At 43.6% G+C, this 23,325-nt stretch overlaps 1 protein-coding gene across 2 annotated transcripts in view; it reads right to left on the reverse strand.

Moving 5' to 3' along the window:
- RCOR1 (REST corepressor 1) overlaps positions 1 to 23,325 on the reverse strand; it is an 85,380-nt gene that overhangs the window by 11,717 nt on the left and 50,338 nt on the right. For both annotated transcript variants that reach the window (XM_061376394.1, XM_061376395.1), the window contains 4 exons: positions 12,295 to 12,347; positions 8,680 to 8,841; positions 5,948 to 6,066; positions 2,353 to 2,431 (listed from right to left, as the gene is read on the reverse strand). In XM_061376394.1, coding sequence (XP_061232378.1) covers positions 2,353 to 2,431; positions 5,948 to 6,066; positions 8,680 to 8,841; positions 12,295 to 12,347 — 413 coding nt within the window. The remainder of the gene's footprint in view (positions 1 to 2,352; positions 2,432 to 5,947; positions 6,067 to 8,679; positions 8,842 to 12,294; positions 12,348 to 23,325) is intronic.

Here is a 23,325-nt window from a genome sequence, read left to right on the forward strand (position 1 = left end):
ACCACTACCGTCTCACAAACCCCTTAATACAAACAAGGTCTCCTTCCGCAGATTTCACTGTGTAAAAAAGGAAGACCACGCTATCTCAAGCCATGTAAAAGCAGGGAGTTGTTTTCAGGAGCAGGGAAGAGGTGGAGAAAGAAGCTCCAGTTCATAACCTCAGTATTATGGAACCACTATCTGTAAGAAATCCGAACAGTTGCACTAACACTGAACGTACTAAAAAGGCGAAAAAGGAATGATTCCCCCCTCCAGTGATCCCCAAAAGAAGAAACAAATGAGAGATTTCAAATACTCTGAGAAATCTCAGTATTACTTGGCAAGTCATGCAGTAACTGACATGTCCCACAGCTGGAAAAAACCATCTCTATGGGGTTGGGGCAAAGAGGTTATTTACGGTAAAGAGTCCCAGGCTAATAGCACATGATCACGCCTGAATGTCTGACCACGTCATTAAAAGAAACCTAACAGTTACGAAAGAACACATCATCCTCCTTGGATACCTGCTCTCTCTCAAAGGCATTTTCAATCAGCCCCAGGTTCAGACACTGCAAAATCAAATCAAATTAACTCTGAATAGGCTATGCAGGTTCTCAGCTTCGTTTTAGCACCCGGTACTATCCCCTGTCCAGAAGAGTCCCCACAAGGCTGCCTACCATCACACACTCGGCCAGACTGCACATGCTCCATGAGTTCTGGTCATCTCCTTCAGAGCACTACAGCCTGTATTGGTGTGGCAGGGAGGGCAGACAGCCTCCTCCCACACAAGACTTGCCACAAAAATGCCTTGATGGTAGCTATCAGACATCTGATCTAGTTTGGCCTTATAAAAGAGGCAGCCAAGTTGGCAAAGAAATACCTTTACCTCTTCTGCAGCAACTTCAGAGCATGCCAGCATTGGTAGAGAAGGAAACAATAGTAAAGGGGACTGAAGGGAGCTTTCTTAAAGATGCAAGCATTCAAAGAGCCTGCAGAGAAATCTAAACTTGAAAACTTACTAAAATAATGGGAAATGAGATATATATATTTACAAGACACAATGAAGTGCTGAGGTTTGCAGTTTAGCTGAGTGAGGGCCCTTCAAGTTTGGGTACTGCTGAGGCTTTTGAGACCTGTTTTTTGTAAGGGTGAATATGAATGGCTTCATGTCCACTCTGCTCCTAGGAAGTTATCAAGGATGCCAGCTCCATCAGTAGAAGCAAAAGGGTTTTCCAGAAAGTCTAGAGAGCACCCTGACATGGGTGGAGAACAGACAAGAATGCTGCAACATGTTTTCAGTTATTTCCATTCAAAATAATTAATTAGAGGAATCAATCTTACTGACAGTGACTGACAAAACAGCTGCTCTAGGACTTCCACTCTGCCTGTGTGCAACCATGTTTCTAAATATTTCTGGCGCTCCTTTTTTTCCCACATACACCCTTTTAAAAAACAACCTTAAAAAAAAAACCAAAATGACATTGGGAGAGAAATCAGTCTATGAGAAATCAGGAAAGGGAACTACTTCAAGGAGAGAAGGCCTTAGGGTAAATGTCTTCCTGTAACACTCACACATACAACCCACACTGCTGCTGAACAGCAAGGCTTTTTTTTTGTAACAACTAGCAGGCTATACACATGAAGTATACACTTTCCTGGTAAGCATCACAGACTAGGTTTTCAAAACTGTTACATTTGTGTGGCTATTTTCATCCAGAACTCTATGCTCACTTAAAATGAAGTATTTTAAGTGAGTTGCAAGGACTACATTTCAAGTAGACCTAATATTCCACATGTATAATAGCAGGTTAAGGTCCCCCCCCCAGGCAAAATGAACTGGCCACACAAAAGATTTCTCCTTTACTGTTCACCACTGTAGTTGCAATTCTGGTGCCACCAAAATCCTCAGAATTATTATGAAGGATTTCAGTACATCAGGATAGAGTCTAAGGTGTAAATAACCATGCCCTTGCTAGTCTACCTAGAACAAATTAATGGAAATAGCTCCCCTCCACCAAGCCATCTCAGCAGAGATGTGTTTCTACTCCATCTCCACATAGTTAGGTTGATTTAAACCATCACTGCATGTGGTTGAAGCTAACACAGCCAAAGACAGAATCAAAAAGACCAGAAACATTCACACAGTACATTATCATGGGATGGCAAAGTCTTAAATTTTCCCAGCTGCATCTGTAACAACTTACTTGTCTACACTTGCCTTGATGTAAGAATAATTCTTAAGACAATTCTTTTCTTGTATGACAACTATACAAAGCACAAATAAAGAAAATTAGATACTGTCAGCTTCTACATGAAGTAGCTCGTAAGTAAACACTTTCCTTTGTACATACAGTAGTAGGAAAAGATTTATACCTCTTTTTTGCTCTCCTTGTTTTGTTCAACTTCCATATCGATAGGGTTATTTCCATTTGCTTCCTCCATTTCGTCCTCACTGGAAGACAAAAAAAAAGCAGTATTGTACTACTTTGTGAGGCTCTTTTTCTATGAACAGCATGCTGGAAGAAATGCATGGATGCACTAGCAAGTCCAAGAGCTTTCCTTAGTTTTAGTCCCAGTGTGTTTTTTTAGGGGCTGGAATGGGCTTTTTCATTTGGGGTTTTATTTGGTTTTGGTTTAAATCAAGAGATTCTTAACTGTAAAGATACGAGGACCATGTTTTGCAAAATAAGACTTCTCTGTACTGTACTTCAGTAAAATACATCTGCTCAGATGAAGATAAGATTACACAAGATGAAGAACTGATTACACAAGTTATTTTTTAAAGAACATGGGACACCCAGCATTTTATCTTCATGCAACCTGAGACAAAGAAACAAAGACTTAGAGTTACAGCAAGTAGCTAACACAGGGATTTCATACATCTCCTTAACATTCAGCAAAATAGACATGAGCAAGTTGAACTCCCTCAGGAACAAGCATAAAGAAATGGTGGTGGTTTGAACTCCTTCAAGAACAAGCATAAAGAAATGTTGGTGGTTTTTTTATCATCCCCCCAGTGACAGCCTCACATTTCATTCTCCCCTGGAAAAGAAAAAGAGGTTATCAGTTACAGAATAGGAGTAAGCATGAAACTTGGGCCTTACTGAAAGTGACCTTGGCACATCTGGCCAGTTTGGCTTCATCAGAATTTCAATCAGACATTAAATTGTATCTATTTTCACAATTTAGGATTTTTGCACTGTACATAACTAAAGTTAATTGAACCATTTGGGATGATGCCCCCAGACAGAAGAAATAAGCTGATGTAATCAAAGTGGTTTATTGTTTGGGTATTTTTGATTAATCAAAAAATAAAAATATTTTGTCATGCCAAACTTTCCAGCCTGGGACAAGGAACTTAAGCTAGCGCAGGTATGTAACATCACTATGAAAGAAAGGGCTGTGCAGGGAAACCACAGCAGAAGTTGTGCTGGGGTGCTGGAGCCAGCAAGGGTGTGCTCACACTGGCACAGGGACAGCAGGCATAGCAGGTGCTAGGTGAGCACGGCTGCTGCCTCCTTGCTGCAGCAATGTCCTGTGCAAGTTAAGGAAGAATGTACTGCCAGGTGGCTTGAGCTGGTATTCATCCCCACATGAGCAGTCACTTGTGCAACACATGCAAGCTCTTCCAAACTGCCTGGCTCACCAGATCATCCACAAGAATACTTAGCTTGTGTAATCACAAGCACCCGCTCCCACAGCTACATACACAAAGCCCCTCACACACAACTAAGAACAGCTACTGAAAACCTGGACCCAAATGCACTGAGAGCTATTTTAGTGACAATGTGAGGGGTTGGGGAATTTCCCTGCCTAGCCACAGAAGAGACAGAGCAGTATTCGAGTGAGATACTTCAGACTGCCTCTTCTCTTAACCCCATCTTCAAAAGTGCTTCCTTGTGTTCTCACCTTGGCTGAGATTTCAGCCTTTCTGCAAAGGCCAAAACCCCCATGGGCTTTGCTGTACTCTGTTCCAGCAAGCTCCCTAGACATGAGCTAGACCAACCCCATCCCCCCTATTTCTGCAGTTTTAGACACTGATTGTTATTAACAGAAGAACATTTCTGAAGTTTTGCCAACACCCAATGGCACAATACAACCTCAAAATCTATCAACCCCAAGCTTCTCACCCAGCTTTGCTTCACCCCCTGCATGGCTGCACTGACAAATATTTAGGGGGTTGACTATTTTACATGATGGAGCAGAAGATGGAAAAATCAAACCAAGCTGATGGCCTGTTGCTTAGCTTGCTGCAGACATAAATCAAATTACACATCTCCAATCCAGCTGCCTTCCTGAAAGGTTACAAGATTACAGCACATGGCAGCCTATACAGTTCTTTCCCAATCACCAGATGGTCTGAGGTGCTGCTTTTCCCAGCAGACAGGCATTGGTACCAAAGAGGTGTATTTCCAAATTGCAGTAACTTCATTTATAAGCACAAAACAAAAATAGAGTTAGGATTAGAAGATCCTAAACTAGACAGTATGAGACAAAAACTCCTTATAAAAGATATTTACCCCCTCATAAATTAGTGGGAACATTTTAAAAAGCAGAATGGGGAGAAGAAAAAAAAAAACAAACCAAAACATGAAAATTAAAAACCATCAAGTCAGCCTTTACAGAGAAGGGAAAAGAACAGAAGGCGAAAAGAGACGCAGGTCAGAGAAAGCCAGCCAAATACGGGACAAGTTTGCTGGTAGTATTGTCTCTGGCCCTGCCTGTTAAGCAAGTATTGTTGATCTCATGGAGACATGGGAGAGGCTGAGTGAGTCACTGGTACAGTACAGCTCAACCCTGGAAATGTTTCTTCCCCCTTCCCAAATAGGACTCACTCATACACACTGGAGCCAGCAAACAGCTCCCTGGGGAAAGCTTTCACAGAATTTTGTCCAATTATATTAGGAAATTTCCAAAGCCAAGGCACACCTCAAGTTTGGTCTGCAAAGACATGAACTGCATTTTAGAGCAAGTTGAGAAGGCACCTGCATAAAGCAGATAGGGTTGGTGCTGTTCAGAGGTGGAGCTCACCACCACCACCACCACTACATACTTATGGCCACTGCATTTCTGAAATTGTTAGCTCCAGAACTAGAAGTCACCAAGCAGCAGTTCTAACTGTACAGATACTTCTAGCAATACACACAATGCCACTGGCTGACCTACCTCCAAGGGCTTTCATGGGTATATAGGAAGATGAACTTGCAGACAAATCTGCACAAGCAGGAGCCAAGCTCATGTGCTTAAGCTCAGTGGCTAGTGGCCTGAACACCACCACCCTCACCCAAAATCCTAATGCACCCAGCAGTCCTTAGGACACCTCTGCCAGAAATCACCCTAAGTTCTCCTGTGCTACTCTCTTCTCAGTCACTAAAACCCACCATCTTAACTTCTCCTTTCTCAGGGAGTAACACTTAGCCTGACAGCCTAAAAGTTTTCTAAGTGAAAGGCCTGTGTGAGCATATGTACAGGCTGACAGGTGCTGCACTGGAACCTGTTCCCCATGAGGGTGCAAGTTCTCACTCTAGTGAGCATCACATGGAGGAAACAAAGGCAGATTTCTAGCTATTTCATTACTTCCTTCTAGTGTCCTGCTTATCAGCTTTTGTGGCTCTGCTGACAACAGTGCCAATCAGCTTGTAAATAGTTTCAATTTCATTTTCTCCACCCTCAAGCAGTATTAGAGAAAAAGCTTCTGGAGTGATGGGACTCTGACCACTGCACTAGAGGACATTTGGAAATTGCAGTGTGTTGAAAAGGGAGTGCACCTATTTGCTGACAGATTCCTTTTGGCTTTAAGCAAAGCAAAAAAAGCATAGCAGGGAAGAGGGGTGGGGAAAGAAGGTGTGGTACAAGGAAACATTTTGGGGAAAATCCTACATCTAGTTTTTTACAAGCTAACAGGATCTCTGATAGGCTAAAGAAATCAGTGTGTGTCAATACACAGCTTTTCTGCTTGCAAACCTACCTTTCCTCACGTTCCCTTTTTTGTTTACGAGCATGACGGTCCATCACACTAGTTTTAGTCCTTGTCTTCTTCCAGGAGTAGTAAAATTTCACCAGGCTGGCTATTGATTTGTCAGGAAGCTGTAAATTAAACATGTATCCTTTTATATGCTTATATGTAAAGTATCCCCAGGAGTTCACATACAATCGGGTCTGGTTTTGTCAAGGAACATCTGATCCCTCTACTTTGGGCTCTCTCAAAGGCTCAAGCAAGGCAGGTCTGCAGCCTTTCAAAAAGGATCTATGGGGGAGTGTTCTAGGTTAGTGCCTACTATTTAGGACATCAAAAATCTCTAAAGAGCATCACAGCAAGCCTCCACTCACCAGCCAGATAGCTGGGTTCCCTTCAGAATAAAGGAAAGTATCAAAAGCAAATCCAAAATGGGGTCTTGAAACTGAGATAACAGTTTTAAAAGCCAACAGAGGCATGTGTAAGAAACCACAGGAACTGCTGAATTGCAGGCTGTACCCCAAGCATATCTTTGATGTTTGGTTTAAAAAGACTTATTCACACCATTCAAATGATGCAGTCTATTCACAGGTCTCAACAAAAGACATTTTCAAAAGGTGAAACTTTACTGTATGGTGAACTGAAGATACAGAAAAACATGAGTCTCCCCCTTTTTTGTTTTGCCCTCTTACACTAATGTAATTTCCTCGTAGCTATGAATGTAGCTATGAAACAGCTGCCTCCAAAAAGCATGCCTCCAAAAACATTAAGACTAATTCTCTCCTGAAGTACTCTGCATGGATGTACTTATACAGGACATTTACTTTCTAGAAGTCCAGCCTTTCTTGCTGAATAAAACACGCTTTAGCTGCCTGATTCCGCTTGGAGGGCAGGACAGGTGGGGAGGTAAACAAAACTGTGAGCAAGAGCCAGCTCTCTCATTCAGATAAAACTGCAGTGTAAGTCTTCACTTGAGATAAGCCTGGTTCTCAGACTGCAGATTGACTTCTGGTCCTAAAAAACAGATCCCACCAGAACTACCATCCTGGCCCACAGCTGCACCGTGGCATACACCCATCTGCAGTAGCAAAACATAGGTGTTATGTCAATATTATGCTGACAATAGCCATGTAGCAGGCTGCTATGCTGGAATTGAAAGAGTTCCACAGAACAAACTTAGGGACAAGGCTGCTCATGACAAACATCCACTTGGCTACAAACACATGCTAAGAGTGCCAAAATATCAGAACCAGCTCCGGTAAATAACATAACCCAATTCTTACCCTCTGGCTCCAATGATTTTTCCCCTTAGTTCAAGCTAAACTGGTGCTAATGGGGCAGCATATATAAACTAACTACTAACATGCTCCCAAGCCATTGATTCCTGTCCCCAGCTAAACACAAAGCTTCATGCCATTTAATTCCTTTCATGCAGGATGGCTTTTCTGGGAGCAACAGTAAAGAAATATCATTACCTAGGGAACAGTGCATGAGCTTGGCATCCCTGTATAGGAATACACTTCACTCAGGGACGGAGTTGTGCTTCTGCACATAAAACAAATTGAGAATTTCTTGCTTTGGCTTTTCACCAAGCAATAGATCAGGCTTTATCTTCTCAGTTTTCCCAGGACATTCCCCTTTCTTCCCTTTTCCCCCTCTTCCCCCTACTATATAAGAACAGAGGAATAAAGGAAACAGCTTCACCCTTCAGGAGTACAGAACTCTCCAGACTGTATCAGCTACCCATAGTATGCAGAAGCCCTGTCATCTGAACCAAGGGAGTGGGAGACCCTATGACTCAAGAACATTTCAATATGAACTCCAGTGAAGGAATATTCAAGGAGGACATGAGGAGAACGAGCCCCTTCCTGCCACCCTTTTGAAAAGGGACCCAGCAGTTTTCCTTCTTACTCGGAGGCAAGTCACCTTTCGCTTTTCAGTGGCATCAGCAACACAGACCTTCATGTGTGCTTTAAAGAGGCTGAACAGACTGCAGCAGGCTAGGCGCACTTCAAAGGGTCACAACCAACATAACTGGGTCCTGCTGGAACACTCAAGAGGCACTTTACTGAAGGAGAGCAAAGAACAAAGTCTGGTTCCAATACAGGGGATAAACTACTTGAAGAAACACTCGATATATAATTAATCAGAATAATTTTTCAACGCATCTTGTCCGTCTTTCAAAAGAAAATGGCACACACCCCTTTCAGGCAGAAACCTACCCTTGAAGTTTTCAATCACAGTTTAAAAACAATCGCTGCTAACCAAAAGCAAAGGACTGAATGCTTCCAATAAACCTCTACCACAACATCCACTGACAGTTCCAAATCACATTAAGCACAGACTTCACTGTCAAATAAAATGAATTCCTAAAAAGCACACTGTAAGAAAGGAAATCAACTTGGCAGAGATGATCTTTGTGTGTGGGTGGGCACATATGTGCAGACCATGCCTGAACTCCAGCTGAGACAAACACTACCATAGCATTCAGGACACTGAAAACTCTCATTTCCCACCAAAAAAACATTGCACAGTCAAAGTTTACCCTGAGCCAGAAAAGCACTTCAGGAAAACACTTCTATAGAGACTCTGCAGACAAGGTTGGTTGTTTCTATTCATGGTAATGCTTTCCCTTTAACATCCCCTTTGGCCTGTTCTGTTCTGACAGGAGGTCAGTACAGTCAGCACTGAAGACAACAGTCAGACCGCCTGTTCTGCTTTTCCATTCCTGTGACTCCACTTACCATCTGCTGGATCCTGTGAAAGGTTTTCCCATGGAAACTAAAGGCCTGTTCAAACAAGACCTTGTCTTCCACTGTCCACTCATCTGGAAATGGAGTGAAGTTTGGCAGATCTGCCAAAGACTTCTCGATGTTGTGCTTGTGCCAGAACAGCATCCCAAGGGCCTAGAAATAAGGACACCAGGAGGACAACTGTAATCACAAGTAACATTATTATATGCATGCAAAGGGAGAGCTACAGCATTTTCCTAAGGCAAGTTAAACTGTTTTAACGCTCAGCTACATGAGACACTTTTTTGTGTGCAAGAAACCTGGAGTCCGACCTCCACACCCTGCTAGGACCATGAGGACCAACTTGAAGTTCTTCCAAACGACAGAGGTAGCAATGTAATATGAGAGTAGCAACAGAAAAAGGGGAGAAGAAAATTGAAGAAATTACTCCAACTTTACTGATCATGGTATGCACATTAAGCAGACTTGGTGAGACTACCTAAGAAACAGGCTGGACTAAAATGAAGCTTCTTGCCAGTGCTAAACTCCATTTCCTGTGCAATTAGGAAGTCAGTTTAGTTGATGGTAGTTTTACAGTTGTTCAGCAATTTCTTTCTGAGGGGAAGGAAGAAAAGGAGGAGACAATGGGGGAAGAATTGGAAGAAGGAAAGGCAAAGAGCATGCACACCCCTGACTTGCTGCTAAGATGTCCCTCGCCTGAAGAAGGAACAAATCTCATTTTTGGGGCTGCTCACTTGTTCCCTTGAGAGATGCCTCATTTCACTGTCACATTCTCTGGTTCTCAGTTCCAATGACTAAGTGCATGCAGTGCGCTTCATGACTTGCAAATTGTCTTCCTCCTGCTACCTCCAAGACCCTCGCTAGCAGCCACTCCTCTCGCAGGGGCATGCAGCCACTTAGCGTTATGACACATCGCTACATCTGGCATGCCAGAGACCACCACAAGTCATTCTGGGAAGGCCTGACTCTGCAGAGCTAGAAAACAGCCCTTTTGCAATGTCAGTAAAGTGAAAACAATCCCTAACATGCTGAGTAAAACACCAGAGTAACCTGCTCAGCATATGCAAACTCAGCTCAGGTTTCGCTGCTACAGTTAACCCTCATCTAGTAGTTTCACCCTGGCTACTCAGAGCTACAAAATCCCTCCAAGTTTAGGGTTTCCCCGTTATGCTTTGCTATGCAAAAAGCAGTTCCTTTATAGGATCTTGGTCCCCTGAGATTCAGCAGAAAGTATAAATATTAGTGTTATCCAAGGTCTTGTCCTGACCCTACTGGCCTCTGAGTGCTGTTCAGGCATCCTCTACTCCCTTTTGCCACCATGCAGAACAAGAAGTAGTCTTGGTTGCACAGTCACCCACTGTGCGGATGTCACAGGGGCCACACAGCCACCAATCCCCATTCACTCTGGCAAGCATGGAGCCAAAATAAAAAAACCTGGTTTTCAGTTACAAAAGATTGAGTTCTCTCCCCTGCCATTCCTTTAGCTTCAGATCTGTATCAAATATCACTGTGAGAAAGCAAGGGGAAAACAAGGAGGGAGACATTTCAGGGAAACAGGGTAGCATTAAATTCCAGTAAGGTGCTAGCAAGGGCTGAGAGGACAGCTGCTTACACAAAACAAAAGGTAAAAAGATTTTCCTCATAGGTTTGTTTAACAAAAAAAGCAGCATTCCTCCTCCATCCTATGCTATCCCAGAGGAGCTCTGCACTCAGGTGAGTACACAGCTTTTCCAGCCTCCTTTGTCCCAGAGTGCCTGACATTCTGGCAGGAGGGCACAGCTTAAGGCCAGACTTTCTGTAGTACTACTCCCAAAAGCCTGTGGCTGCTATGGCTCAGCTCAACCACCTACTGCCATTTATAACACCAGCTGAAGTGGGCTTACCCTGTAGGAGCTCACTTGCCTGCCAAAGCCTGCTCTTTGCCTGCCCTGGAGCTCGTGAGGGTGCAAGGACTCCCACCAGCATAGTTCTGAGCCTCCAGCCATCACCCAACAGCAGCAAAGGCAACAACCATGCACTTTGGCACAAGGCAAGGGGAGAGAAAGAACAGAGATATGGGAGCTGCACATGGCACTGATGGGCCAGATGGATGGAAAGGCACCAGGCAGAGGAGCACCAGCACATGCCCCAGTCACCCTGACAGGCAGCTCACCATTCCCTGCAACAAACTGGCACATCTTCATCTGCAAAGGCAGGTCGTGGGCAGGGGGCACACACAGAAGAATGGGAACCTCTGTGTGATGACTGTCAGCCGAGCCACCTGCACAGAGGTCCAAAGAGACCAGCTGTCAGGTGGATGCCTGTGTGGGAAAGGGCTGTCCTCGGCCAGCAAAGCCCAGAGGCAGTGGCCAAACTCTAAAGTGAGCTCTGACTGGCTTCCAGGGAGGCCGTATCAACTTGTCCACAGTTACCCAGCCAACAGCAACTCTGATAATACCTGCTAAAAGAGAGTGCCCCTTGGTGATACAACAAATCATCCTGACTGGAAAGCCTTGACACTTGTCCTTAAAATACAAAATGAATACATGGCTTCCAGAGTGATACAAGCTAGATCCTCTCCACTTATATCCTGGAAGTGCCTGCATAGCTGTCTAGGAAATCCCAAAGGGCCTGGGAAACACATTTAACTCCACAGTGTTATGCGAGACTGCTAGGGAAGGAACGGGAAAATTTTTAGGAGGGACATTTTGTAAGTTGATCAGCCACTTCACATCCTGGTGTGGCGAGTCCTGTAACTTCTATACACAGGGGAAGAGAAACAGGGAGAAAGACTCCAAGGGGTAAGTGGGAGGTCTGCATTTCCAACATTAAAATTAATGCAAATCTCCATTAGCCAAATTGAAGACCATCTCTTTTGGCAAATATTACCCACAATACCCAATACTAGGATATACCTATCTCAACAGAAATAAGCTACTATCCTTATTTTCATTTAGGTTCACAGCCTTTTGGTGCCTTCATGTTCCTTTTATTGTTGTTTTCTGCTCTTAGAAACTATAATTATCAAGTCTCATCATTCCTGGCTTTGCTGAAAAATTTGGTGGCTTTCTCAACTTCAATGTTCTTGTTCCACAAGAAGTCCTTTTGAGCACGAGAATCAATCACTGGAAGTCTGACTCAAAGATGACAGTCATTTAAATAGAAACCCTTTCCCATCCAAATCCTGCACTTCTATGCTCATGGCCTTTGCCTGAACAATTTTGTAAACTCTCATTTTTCTTAGAATCCCTTTGTAGAGAAAGTATGTCATTTGCCAATACAGTAACTCGCTCAGATTCCCCACCTTCCCTTGCCAGGGAAGTATTAGAGCACAAAGAAACTCCACACAGAAAAGGGGTTCTGAAAGTGTTCAAGAAATAGCCACCAGAGGAAGGATAACACCCATGGCCAAATTCTGTTACAAATTACAATGGTTCTGGTTTTCTTCTGAGTCTGGATGTAAAACCAGGGGTGAAATCCATATCCCCAGAGCATCAGTTTTGGGAGAAGCAGGAGGAGAGAAAACACAAAACAGAAGGGAAGAAGCAGTGCTAGGCAGTCAGTGCAAGTTGTGTTTTAACAGCTGCTGAAAAAGATTTTAAAATAAAGTATCCAAAGGGTTGTTACCTGCTCCATATTGTATCCATGCTTCTCTTTAGCAATGGCAATATATTCATCCACTGAAAAACAAAGAGAAGGGGTAAGAATATTTCATATAGTAATCTCATCTCCTTTTCCCTTCCCCCTTCTAGTCTAAAACCCAGTTCTGTAGCTCTGACTCCAGCCAGGGTCACTGCATTCTCCACAGATAACTCATGAATAGCTGCTGTTTTCAACAATTCAGGAAAAGAAGGAAAAAAAAAACCACAAACCAAACCAAACCAACAAAAAAAAACAAACCACCAAACCAGTCAAACTACTACATTTTTTTCCTTAACCAGCCTATGTGATGCATGACATCCAATACAGTTCCAATACTGCTGAAACATACAGTATTTTAAAACTATAGACATGACTGTCTCAACCACTTTTTGTTGTTTTGGTATTTGGGGGGGGCAGGGTTGGTTGGTTGGGTTTTATTGTTTCACTTTTTGTTGTTGCTTGGTTTTTTGTTTGGTTTTGTTGTTGTTGTTGTGTATTGTGTGGGGTTGGTTTTTTTAATCCCCAAAACAGTTGCTTTTTCTTAAGAACAAAAATCCCCAGACACAATCCATACCTTCCAGTACTGCCAGACTCCCAGTGTTGCACAACCACTGCAGATATCTTGACGAATTTTTCAGCCCTTATGCTTCAGCAGTTTTCATCTTGGACTAAACCCCACTTCTAAGTATTATTAGGCCCCCACAAGCTTTTAACCTTTGCAACGTGAAGATGCCCTGAGGAGTTATATTTTGTATAGATGGGACTAAACCCCAAATGTCTCTTTCAGTATCAGTGACTGAGATTATATTATATCCAACAACACACATTTGAGAAGACTTGATTAAAGTCTGTACCAGTGGTGGAGTTCTGAAGTCTGTGCCCTTGTGCTTGGGTCATTATTAAATGATATTAAAGGATAGCATCACCCTTGGAGAAAAAAACTTAAAATGTACAAGCTAAAAGGTGAGACTCCTACTTCACCTAATGGAGTGGAAGATGCTGGAAGCATTGGTTGTCTCTAGGATCATCAACATGCTATACCCTGATACACTTACCACAACAGAACTGATACACACAGGTAGAATTGTCCAACACTGGGATAAGAATGACTTCCAAGATTAAGTCACACAGTAATAAACTCAAATATCATCCCTGCTTCCTTCTCTGCAGATACCCGGGGAGGGATGCAAGCAAATTCCTGGGCTAAGCAACTTCAGAAGTAAATGATTCTGTGCACATTGCAGCTAAGGAAGCCACATCTCCCACGGGCTGGGCCTCACAAATAACTTCAGCTTTCAAACGTGCTTCTCCCATGTTTTCTGCCTTTATGGACTCTAGCATGGGGTCTCTGGTCTCTAATAGTATGGTATTTCTTAAAGCCTTTCCTTCAAGCTGGGACTTTCCCCAAGTTTTCCTTCACCCTTCAAATTAAGTAACGAAATCAATAGATATTGGTAAAACAAAGAGAACCGATCAGAAAATGCACAACAGGAGAGCACCAGCCTCTTACTTTCATCTTGTCATCGATGCAAAGAAATTACATCTAGGTACTTGAAGCAGATGTCCCATCTTACTAGACGATATGACATGTGATACCAATGTCAGCCCTTCATTTGGAAATGAGATGTATTCGTTAATTTTTACAAAAAGGTGTTGCAAAAAAAGTGCTTTGTTAAGCGCCTTGGAAAAGTGCATGAGAATGTTCATACAGACACACATGGCAGGACAAAATCATGCAGTAAGTACAAGCACAGTTCCACTTTAGGAAGGGCACTCCATGAGGTTCTTGCTCTTCCAAGCTCCCACCTGCATATAATTGAGACTCCAAAGGGGCAGACAAGCCTGATTGTTGGACCACATTCTGGATACGTTCAATAAAAGTTTTATTAGCCCTTTGGAGAAAGATGCAATCACCACCATTCATTTGCACCCTGCAGCACAGACACATCTGTCTCCAAGCAAAGCAAATTTTTTCTAATGACCATGCTGAACTGGGATGAAAACCACCCCTTCTTGCAAACGACCTGTTCTTGCACAAGGCAAGCAAAACAGCTGCACAGACAGTGGAGGTGACTGGAACAGTGACAGAAACTTCTTTGGCTGAAATCACTGTACTGCCTAATAAAACATCCTAGGGTTACCGAAGTGTAGGAACCTCAGAAATCAGCTTTGCCATGGAAAAAAAAACAAAACAAAACAAAAACACCACACATATTAAAAAAAAAAAAAAAAAAAAACAAACACCCCATACAACTTGCAAAACCACACTCCAAGGAAAGAACAAAATAACATGATGCAGGATGACCATATGGGGGAAATGGGACAGAGAATGGAAGTACCTTCTCCCTACGCACCATCCCTCCCCTTCACAGGCCACATAGGGCAGGGATCATCAATAGGATATGGGCAGAAGAGCAACTTCAGCTGCTTCCAGACTTTATAACCACACCAAAACCGAAGGCTGATGTGGAACCCTAACTGCAACATTTCCCTGTACTTCCTCTAAATGCTCTCAGCTTCCTTCAGACAGGTATTGCACATGCAGTGTTATCTATTTTGTCTAAGAGTGAGGTGAAGGAAGGGGGAGGGAAAGGAGCTGAATTCTCCTAAGTCCAAGGCTGAATTAAGCTCCTGAATGCTAAGTACTGCTGCATTAACTAGCTCGCTTTCACTGTACAAAGATCTACTGTTCCTGATTTGATTTCAGCATCTTATCCTTTAATACATACAGAGAAGAGATGAGGCTGTTCTCCTTTCCAGCATATGTTTCTTATACCAGATGCTACATGAAAATGCATTTCCTTCCCCTTGCTCCCCAACACCCAACCCTCCCCACTCACCAAGAAAAAAAAAAAACATCATTACAGCATTTTCTCATCTGAGCAAGAACATTAGCAAGGTCCCCACATATCAGTACCAATAGAATTTATCTTTACTCAAGTCAATACACCACAAACCCAAAGAGTAGACTGTAACTGATCAGACCATGAAAGGAGGCAGGATGCTTTTCTCGTCATGGTGGGGCCTGTAATACCTCAGTGTTACAGTGGAGAAAAAGAAAAATAAGAAAAAGGCAGTAAGGCAATAAACTGACCATGACCACACAGCAATGCTCCTTCTATATATTAAAAGAGTGTTTGTAGATGAAAGACAAGGAGTATACTATTGTACTCTACTATTGGCTTGCTCCCTACCTGCCTACTGAATCTAGCCCATTCTGCTTGTCATTTCTTGACTAATTGCAGGTTTCCTCACTTTGATGCTTGCACCAGAGAAGTATGACAGTCCCTTGAGCAATCCTTCTGACTGCTCTCTTTACCATTCCCCCATCCCTATGAAGTGAGCGAGAAAGAGCATAGCACCAGCTGAGTCACAGAGTCCCTTTAGTCTTCCATACCATTAGAGCCTGGAACTGCCACAAGCTTAATGCTTCACATGCCACACCAGATAAATGCATGCCCTCCTCCATCTCTGCCTTCCCCATGCACTTCACACAAGCCCAGCATACTGGGCATGTGAAATTCTGCTCCACTGCATTTCAGTGCCATTCAGTCACGCTCAGCATGTAACCCAGCAATCTGTTCAGACATCAGAGTTCAGAGCCAGAAGAGCCTGGGGCAGAGCCCTTCTTACACCAGAAAAGACAGTTTGCCGGCACAGCTCTTAGCTGCTTTCCACAAGAGAACAAACAAGAGCAGCAAAGCAATCCCATCCCATTTCCCTCAGCATTAACTACACCACCATTCACCTTTTCTACCAGCATAACTTTTCCCCAAACAGGGCAGAAAAGAGCATCCTCTGCTTCCATCCAACTCATTCCTCTATGCTGGAAAGATACTTCTGCACAGAGCAGGCCAAAAAGACAATAATACTTGAATTGAGACAGTTGTGTGACATAGGAGACGCATTTCTTCTGTGAAGGCTCTTGTTGCTACTAGAAACCAGATGGGAGGAAAGGACATGAAAGAGAATTATAAACTGATATTTCTTCACCTGTTTGGCTACATTTCTTCTCTTGCATGCATTTTAGCCACGTGGAGGTGAGAAGGATCTTCTGTCTGCCCCACACCCAAAATGGAATGAGCACTAGCCCAAAGAGCCCCTTCCTACAGCCAGTCATGCTCAGGAATGCAGAAATAGCATAAAAGGCGGGGATGCAAAGGGAACAGAGACCCACAAACACACTATCACCAGCAAAGAGGAGTGCAGAGGGCTCAGATGCTAAAAAACACCTCTTCCTAATACAAGAAGTGAGGTCTACTATGAGACGACCAAGAGACCCCAGACATACACAAAAAGAGACAACGGAAATGGAAAGGAGTGGGAAAGGAAGCACAGAAAGAATCATCACCCCTTGCCATCTAGAGAGAAGTTTCTGACCAAAATGGTGTCATCAACCCCCTGAATTTTGTCATATTGCTTCCAGTAATCTTTCTCATACACCCTTTTCTTCTGCTAACCATCTTCCTGCAAAAATTGCTCACCAGAAGCACAAAAACAAAAAAAATAAAGGGGACCCTCTTGGCTGACAGAGAGGAGGAGGGACAAGAGCAAACAACTGCATTGCTGATTTTCAGTCCCGCATCCTAGAACACTGAGTTGAGAGATCTAAACCAGGAACATTAATTTCAAGGGGGGGGTGGGGGGGTGGGAGAACTCTGAAAAGAGAAATGCCTGAAAGCAATTGCTCCCCTCATCACCGTTTCATTAGATTGAACGATCTCTGTAAATGGGTCTTTTGGGAAAACTTCTCCCCCCCCCCCCCCCTTGCTTCTTTATGACCCCATGAGCATTGCAACATGTTTACTGGACTCAGCGACCCCAAGGAAGGTTTGCAGCAGAATCAAGTGTGCTAAAGCCTATAGAAAGCAACAGGAATGCAGAGGTAGAGCTGTTGCTGCAACCTCAGTTCACCCCTATTACTGGGGTACTGCAGGAGCTCTGAACACTTTGCATATTACGTGATGCAAAAGCCTGACAGAATGGGGTGAAATGAGGACAAAAGCAGCATCCTTCACAGCCTCAGTAATGTGCTTCACAGGATTTGATCAATGCTGGAACCTGTGAGGAATTCTGGGTGTTGCTATACATCTCTCCCTCCTCTCCATCATCCTTGAGAACAAAAACAAAAGAAAACCAAAATAAAAGTCAAGACACAGAACAAACCAATGTTGCATGAAGTAAATAAGGAGCATGGATTAGACACATACGTGTGAAATTCTCCCAATTTCAAAACACAATTATGATGGTACATAAACAAGTAAGCACAGTTTTTGCCTCGGCTATAAAACCGAGCAGCTGCATTGCTGTCCCACCGCCCTCGCAGCATCGGTGGAACAATCCTGCCACCTCGTGGTCCCAGCATGGCAGAGAAGGCTACTAAAACCACACGAGTTTGGACAATGGTCTCACTAAAATACCTGTAACAGGAGGCAAGGGGAGCAGACAAAGATCAAAGCAACACGGCTTGACTACTTTTTTTGGTCAAAATCACTTAAAAGAAAATAAAACCCTCCTATTTAAAAAGAGTCTTCCGCCTTAGGAAAGCTATTCCCTCTTCTTGGAAAGACTATGTGTGTCACAGGCAGGAGAGGAGTGGAGAACCAGAGCACGGCCATGTGCAGCACCCACCTAGGCAGGCATGCAGCCTCCTTTTACACTGTTTCTAGGGACAGAGTGCTAGTTACACAGACACAAAAGCTACGTAAAAAAAAAAATCACTGCATGCAACTGAAGGCATGAGAGGATTTAGGCCTCAACTCTACTGCACCTGCATCAGGTGAGAGAAAATTCTCAATGCAACTGCAAGGCAAAGGAAAGCCAACCTTACAAGGGGAAGCTTAGTGAATAGGAGCAAGAGAAAATACCCTGCAGCAGGATAGGTTACCTTGAGTCATAGGACTCCACAGTGTATCTCAACTTCCCATCCACTTACCTCCCTGTACCTCAGATTTTACTTGTATATCATCTCTTGTCCACATATCAAGGACTGTAGGGTTCCACTGCACTAGAAGTTTCCTTTGGCAGCACAGCCAGGTTAAGCACCCACAGCCACCAGCCACTTCTTCCCACCTAGAAGCACAAACATTTGCCTCGACCTGCAGGGAACTGGACTGGGAAACTGTTTCACCTGAAAAACACCCCTCACCCAAGTGGCACTGGAGCCATACAAGCACTGAGATGTGGTTGAACGTATGAAGATGCTCTCACCTACCAGGAGGGACAGTCCCAGACCCTCCTATCCCCAGTCCTGGCTACACAGGCTGCCCTCGTCTTGCACTAGTTCTGCCAAAGATGAGCAAGCAGGCAGGCAGGAACTATGGCTATGTCAACTGGCACTGGTGAGGAAAGAACTGCTCATGGAACCACACCTGGGGCCTGGAAATTGCAGCCTCAGAGAACATAAAACAAGGAATAAAATGGAGTGACCCACTGCCTGGAGACTTATCCTTTTAAAAGCCCTAATACCTACAAAAAGCTTCCTTCCCCACACAAAGGCAACCAGTCCCCACCCAAGCAGTACACACTAATAAGATAGAAAAGAAACACTGTATTTCTACCTCCCCCTTTTATTATCTTTAATACTGCTCTTTGCATGGCCTGTATCTGAGGGCAAGTCCAAAGTTGAAACACCAGCTATGTTTAAAGACCTGACTCATCTGCCTTTAAATTTTGCTCTGCCAGCAAGAAGGCTGTACTGCACACAGGTGTACTGACAAACCTAGCAGAGTTTTTGCAGCTTGCCAAAACTATTTTAAAGTCTTTACCAGGAAAGGCCTTCTGCTAGTGGACACATTACTTTTAAAGCTTTTACCAACATATGCTCATTCCTAAAGTTGCACGCTCAGCTGACACTATCACATCAAGAGGCTCAACAGTGCGTACATCTGTGGATGTTGCTTTCCCTTTACTATAGGGGAAACCAGCCAGCTGATGCTTTCTTGCTGACACTGCTCCTGTTCTCCCTCTGAAAGGCTATGTGGATGTCCTTTGTAAAGGCATTCATGGAAGACCCTGTGGGAAGAACGACTGTTTCTTTTATGTCCATCACATTTAACCTTCAGCCAGAAATTTGCTCTGCCATATCACCAAATGCAAATTCTTTATGGAGGAAGGACTCAGGCTTCTGTAGCTACAGAGGTAGGCACAGAACCTGGGTACCATAAGCCCGGATGTCTTCATGCGTACCACAGAAAAGAACAAAGGAGATCTGACAGGACAGTAGCACAGAGGAAACACTATCTCTGGGACATAGCACAGAATAGGAAGAGCCACATTTGATCACCCAGGGACCTAATCTGTGACCATACAGGATCTGAGCATGGCTATCACTCAGCAGTGAAAATCTGATCCTAAATCAGACACAAGCACTGTAGTGTATTAAATGTACTCAGCCAGAGCACTTGATACTGGGTTTGGAGCCCATGTAAGAACATAAAACCAGTACACATTAGCTTCTGGCAGGGAAGGAATACCCATTCGAGAGTATGGCCTTCCAAGACATAGACAGGAAGCTACAGACAGGACAAATGCACAGAGTACATGCCCAAAAAAACAAAGTGAGTTTATAGCAGAATGGTTCTTTGCATTATTCAGCACAAGTGCTCTCAATTCAGCCTGAGAAGCCCTAAAGCCAGATTTATTCTGCTGTCAAACCATGGCTAGAGTTAAATCCACTGAGAGGTTACAACCTCAGGTTATATACTTCAACTACATGTCCAAGCAATGCAAGTAGCAACATTATTGATATAGTTGTAACAAGGAGAAGAATACATACATATATATATATATATATTTGATCTGATGGCTCAGTGCAGGAGATAACTTGGATTAGAAGAAATCTGACTTGTGCAATTTTCTTCTGGAGATTATTATTTCTTGCCATTCTCGAGAATACATGATCCAGTGCATCCTTTCCAAAAGCAAAATTCACCAATTTGAGAAAATACCATTTGACACAAGCTGATGACAGAGCCAGCGTGGGAGACCACAGATTCAGGTTAACAGCAGTCTGATACAAGGGCTCCACTACTCTACCTAGGAACATTCTCAGTTCTTCATCCACATCATGCCATATATTGCTAAAATTCTAAGACTGCAAAATAGCACAGACTACCATAAAGTCTGGTTAAGGAACCTGCTCTCAACCAGCTCCAGAAGCCACCAAGGAATATGCAGACTCAAAACCCTCTAAAGAAGGCAAAACCTTCACCAAGGTCAATTTTCCACCCTCCAAAAGATTTTAAAAGCTCCTGCCTAAACCATAACTGTTATATTCCCTGTTGTAGTAGAAATGCAAACTAACAGAAGAATCGTATCAGAGCCAGGCTTCCTAAACAGTGTGGATAACTTCACTTCCCCATGACACAGTCTTTGCGCAGCATGAGGACAGACATACAAGGGGTGTGTGGGAGCAGAATAGCCATCAGGTTAAATTACAGCTCATTATTATTGTTACTGATAATAAAGCCTGTGACAAAAGAGCAGAAGCCATGCTGACCCCTTTTATAATGGACACAAAAGCAAAAGAAGTGATCAATTTGTCCCCTAGCTACCTCCTTGAAGGATGTCACTTGGACCAAAAGGAAGCATCAGGCAAGCCAGCAGGCAGCGAAAGGAAGGAGATAAGTCAGAGACACGAGGAGCTGCCCTTGACAGAATCACTGAGAGCCAGGAGCTGCTCCTGGCAGGGAGAGAGCCTCCAGGTGTAATTGCCCACATCCAGCTCCTCAGCAGCTAGAACAGGAGAACGCTCTGATCCTGAACGGAGAGTGGTGAGGTCACAAAAGCACCACTTACTATTTCAGTGTTTTTTGCAGCCAGCGCCTCACTTCCAAAGTGAGCTATATGAATAACATAATAATAGTCTCAGCAATCCACGTGACCTCTGCACTCTTTAACAAGTTTCATGAAACTTGCTTCCAGCAAAATTAGATTAAGAATGATAGGGACTAAGTGAAGGCTGCTTAATGTTGGAGGAAAACTAATCCTTCAGTTGTATGTTCTGAAGTATTACTGAGATGCTTTTGTCCCTTCCACATGCACAGTTAAAAACTTATTTTCAGATGTCTAGGCCTGGCCCCTTCTGAGAAGGCAAGGGCATTCCCACAACTCCACTTGATTGCACTACTACATCTGGGTGCCAAGAATGAAAACGTTAGGTCTAGAACTTGTTTTGAAAAGACTTCCAATACATACAGTATTTTGAAAAGACTTCCAATACAACCTGAAGAACACAGCCTATCTCAAGAGCAGTTGTGGCTCTGTCCCCCAGATGTCTTCTCAGTCCCTCTCCTGCAAGTTTCTATTCCTGCTTCCTGCAAGAACAGTTCAGCTGCATGATAAACAGCTGCTTAATCACTTAATAAAGCAGGCTATGAACTAAGGCAACATAAATAAGCACCTACTACAGGTTAAGGTACAGTGGTTCATGAAATTTTGGATGCCTTACCTCACACAACATGAGAACCTGGGCAACAAGGTCTAGGTGAAGAGCCCTTTCTCCACTGAAAATCAGAAGCTACTTTCAGTCAAACACATATTGCCCTATTGTAGGCAGGCCAGCCTTTAGGAGACACTAACACACAATACATCCATTCTTGCACTTGATTGCTTCCTAGAAACCTACTCTGGTCTGAAACCAAAGAGGTACAAAAAAATGTTTTTGATCCTTCCAAGAAGTCCATATAGAAAGACAACAAGCTGACACAGCCAGATCTTGGACATGTTCTTTAACAGCTGCTAAACCAAAATATCATTATGTTAATGGATACAAATTAAATCAATTTAGAAAAAAAAAATCAAGTTACAGATTCATAAAGCACATCCTGAAATATGGATTACATACAGGACCTCAGCTTTCAAGGATGATCCTAAGAGACAGCAGAAAAGTCACCAATGCCAGTAACTAGTTCTTGGGGTATCAGTGGTAGGTGGTCACAGCTTTTAGCCAGAACTTAGAAGCCCAGTCCTTACTGATAATTTATTATGTATAACTACTAATCCTTGCAGTGCCAGAAAATTCACTACCAGCCTGCCATAATATGAATCTGCATGAGAAGCACATGATTAGGAAAGTAACTCAACATGAAGTGCAAAAATAAGAGTACAGAGAAAATAACCAGTGGGAGTGGCTCCTAATTAGAACACATAAGGCCACCACAGACACATTAGGGTGAGGGAAGCTCTGACATATGTCCTTAAGAAAACCTAGCTACTCTGCCTCCTGCACTAGCACCTCTGTAAAGGTCACACTCAGCAGTATACAAACTCACCACAGCCAGCGGTTACAGCCATGTCCTCCCCTAAGGATTCCTCAGCAGGGGGCATATCCCATAAGAGCTCCTCCCTGCCTGCACACAGCTCCCATCACATCCTTATAAACATGCACTTCTTGGTTGCATTTGTTGACCAATCTTGCTCTACAGAAAAATAAATAGATAATAATAAAAAAGTTGTCCTCCAGTTCCCTGATCTTCCCTATTTTCCCTCACAGCTACAGTAAGAGAGGTCAGGAACAATGACCTAGTCCTCTGAAATGCTCCAAGCCTCCCATTCCCACCAGGAACAGCAAGACTGGAGCACACTGAGCCTATCCCAGGGCTGGGTTCAAGCAGCAAGTAGCTGCAGCCTGCTAGTTCTTGTCATACTGGTCCTACAACTCACACAGCACCTACCAGGCTGGCTGAGACTGCTCCCAGACCTATTTCCGATGAAGGCTCACTGCCAAGGTAACTCTTAACACTGCTTTATCACTCCATTACATCCACCCCATCTTGTCTCTAAACTTCTGTCAGGAAAAAAAGGTTCTTTTAGCCCCAGCTCTAGTTCAATCCCTGCAGCAGCAGCAACAGTCACGGCAGCAGACATGTTCAAACTGGGTCATCTTGACACAGTCAGAGAAGGCCTGTTTCAGACTGCAGTAAAAAGGAGGAACAAACAGGTGGCAGGAGAGACCAAGGCACATGAAAAAAATGGTGACTAAGCCCCCCCTCCAGCACAGCAGCAAAAATTCCT

This window comes from Neopsephotus bourkii, unplaced genomic scaffold, assembly GCF_033783945.1.
Source record: "Neopsephotus bourkii isolate Nb327-2 ecotype Australia unplaced genomic scaffold, CSIRO-AGI_Nbou_v1 NB_1707, whole genome shotgun sequence".
Lineage (NCBI taxonomy): Eukaryota > Metazoa > Chordata > Aves > Psittaciformes > Psittacidae > Neopsephotus > Neopsephotus bourkii.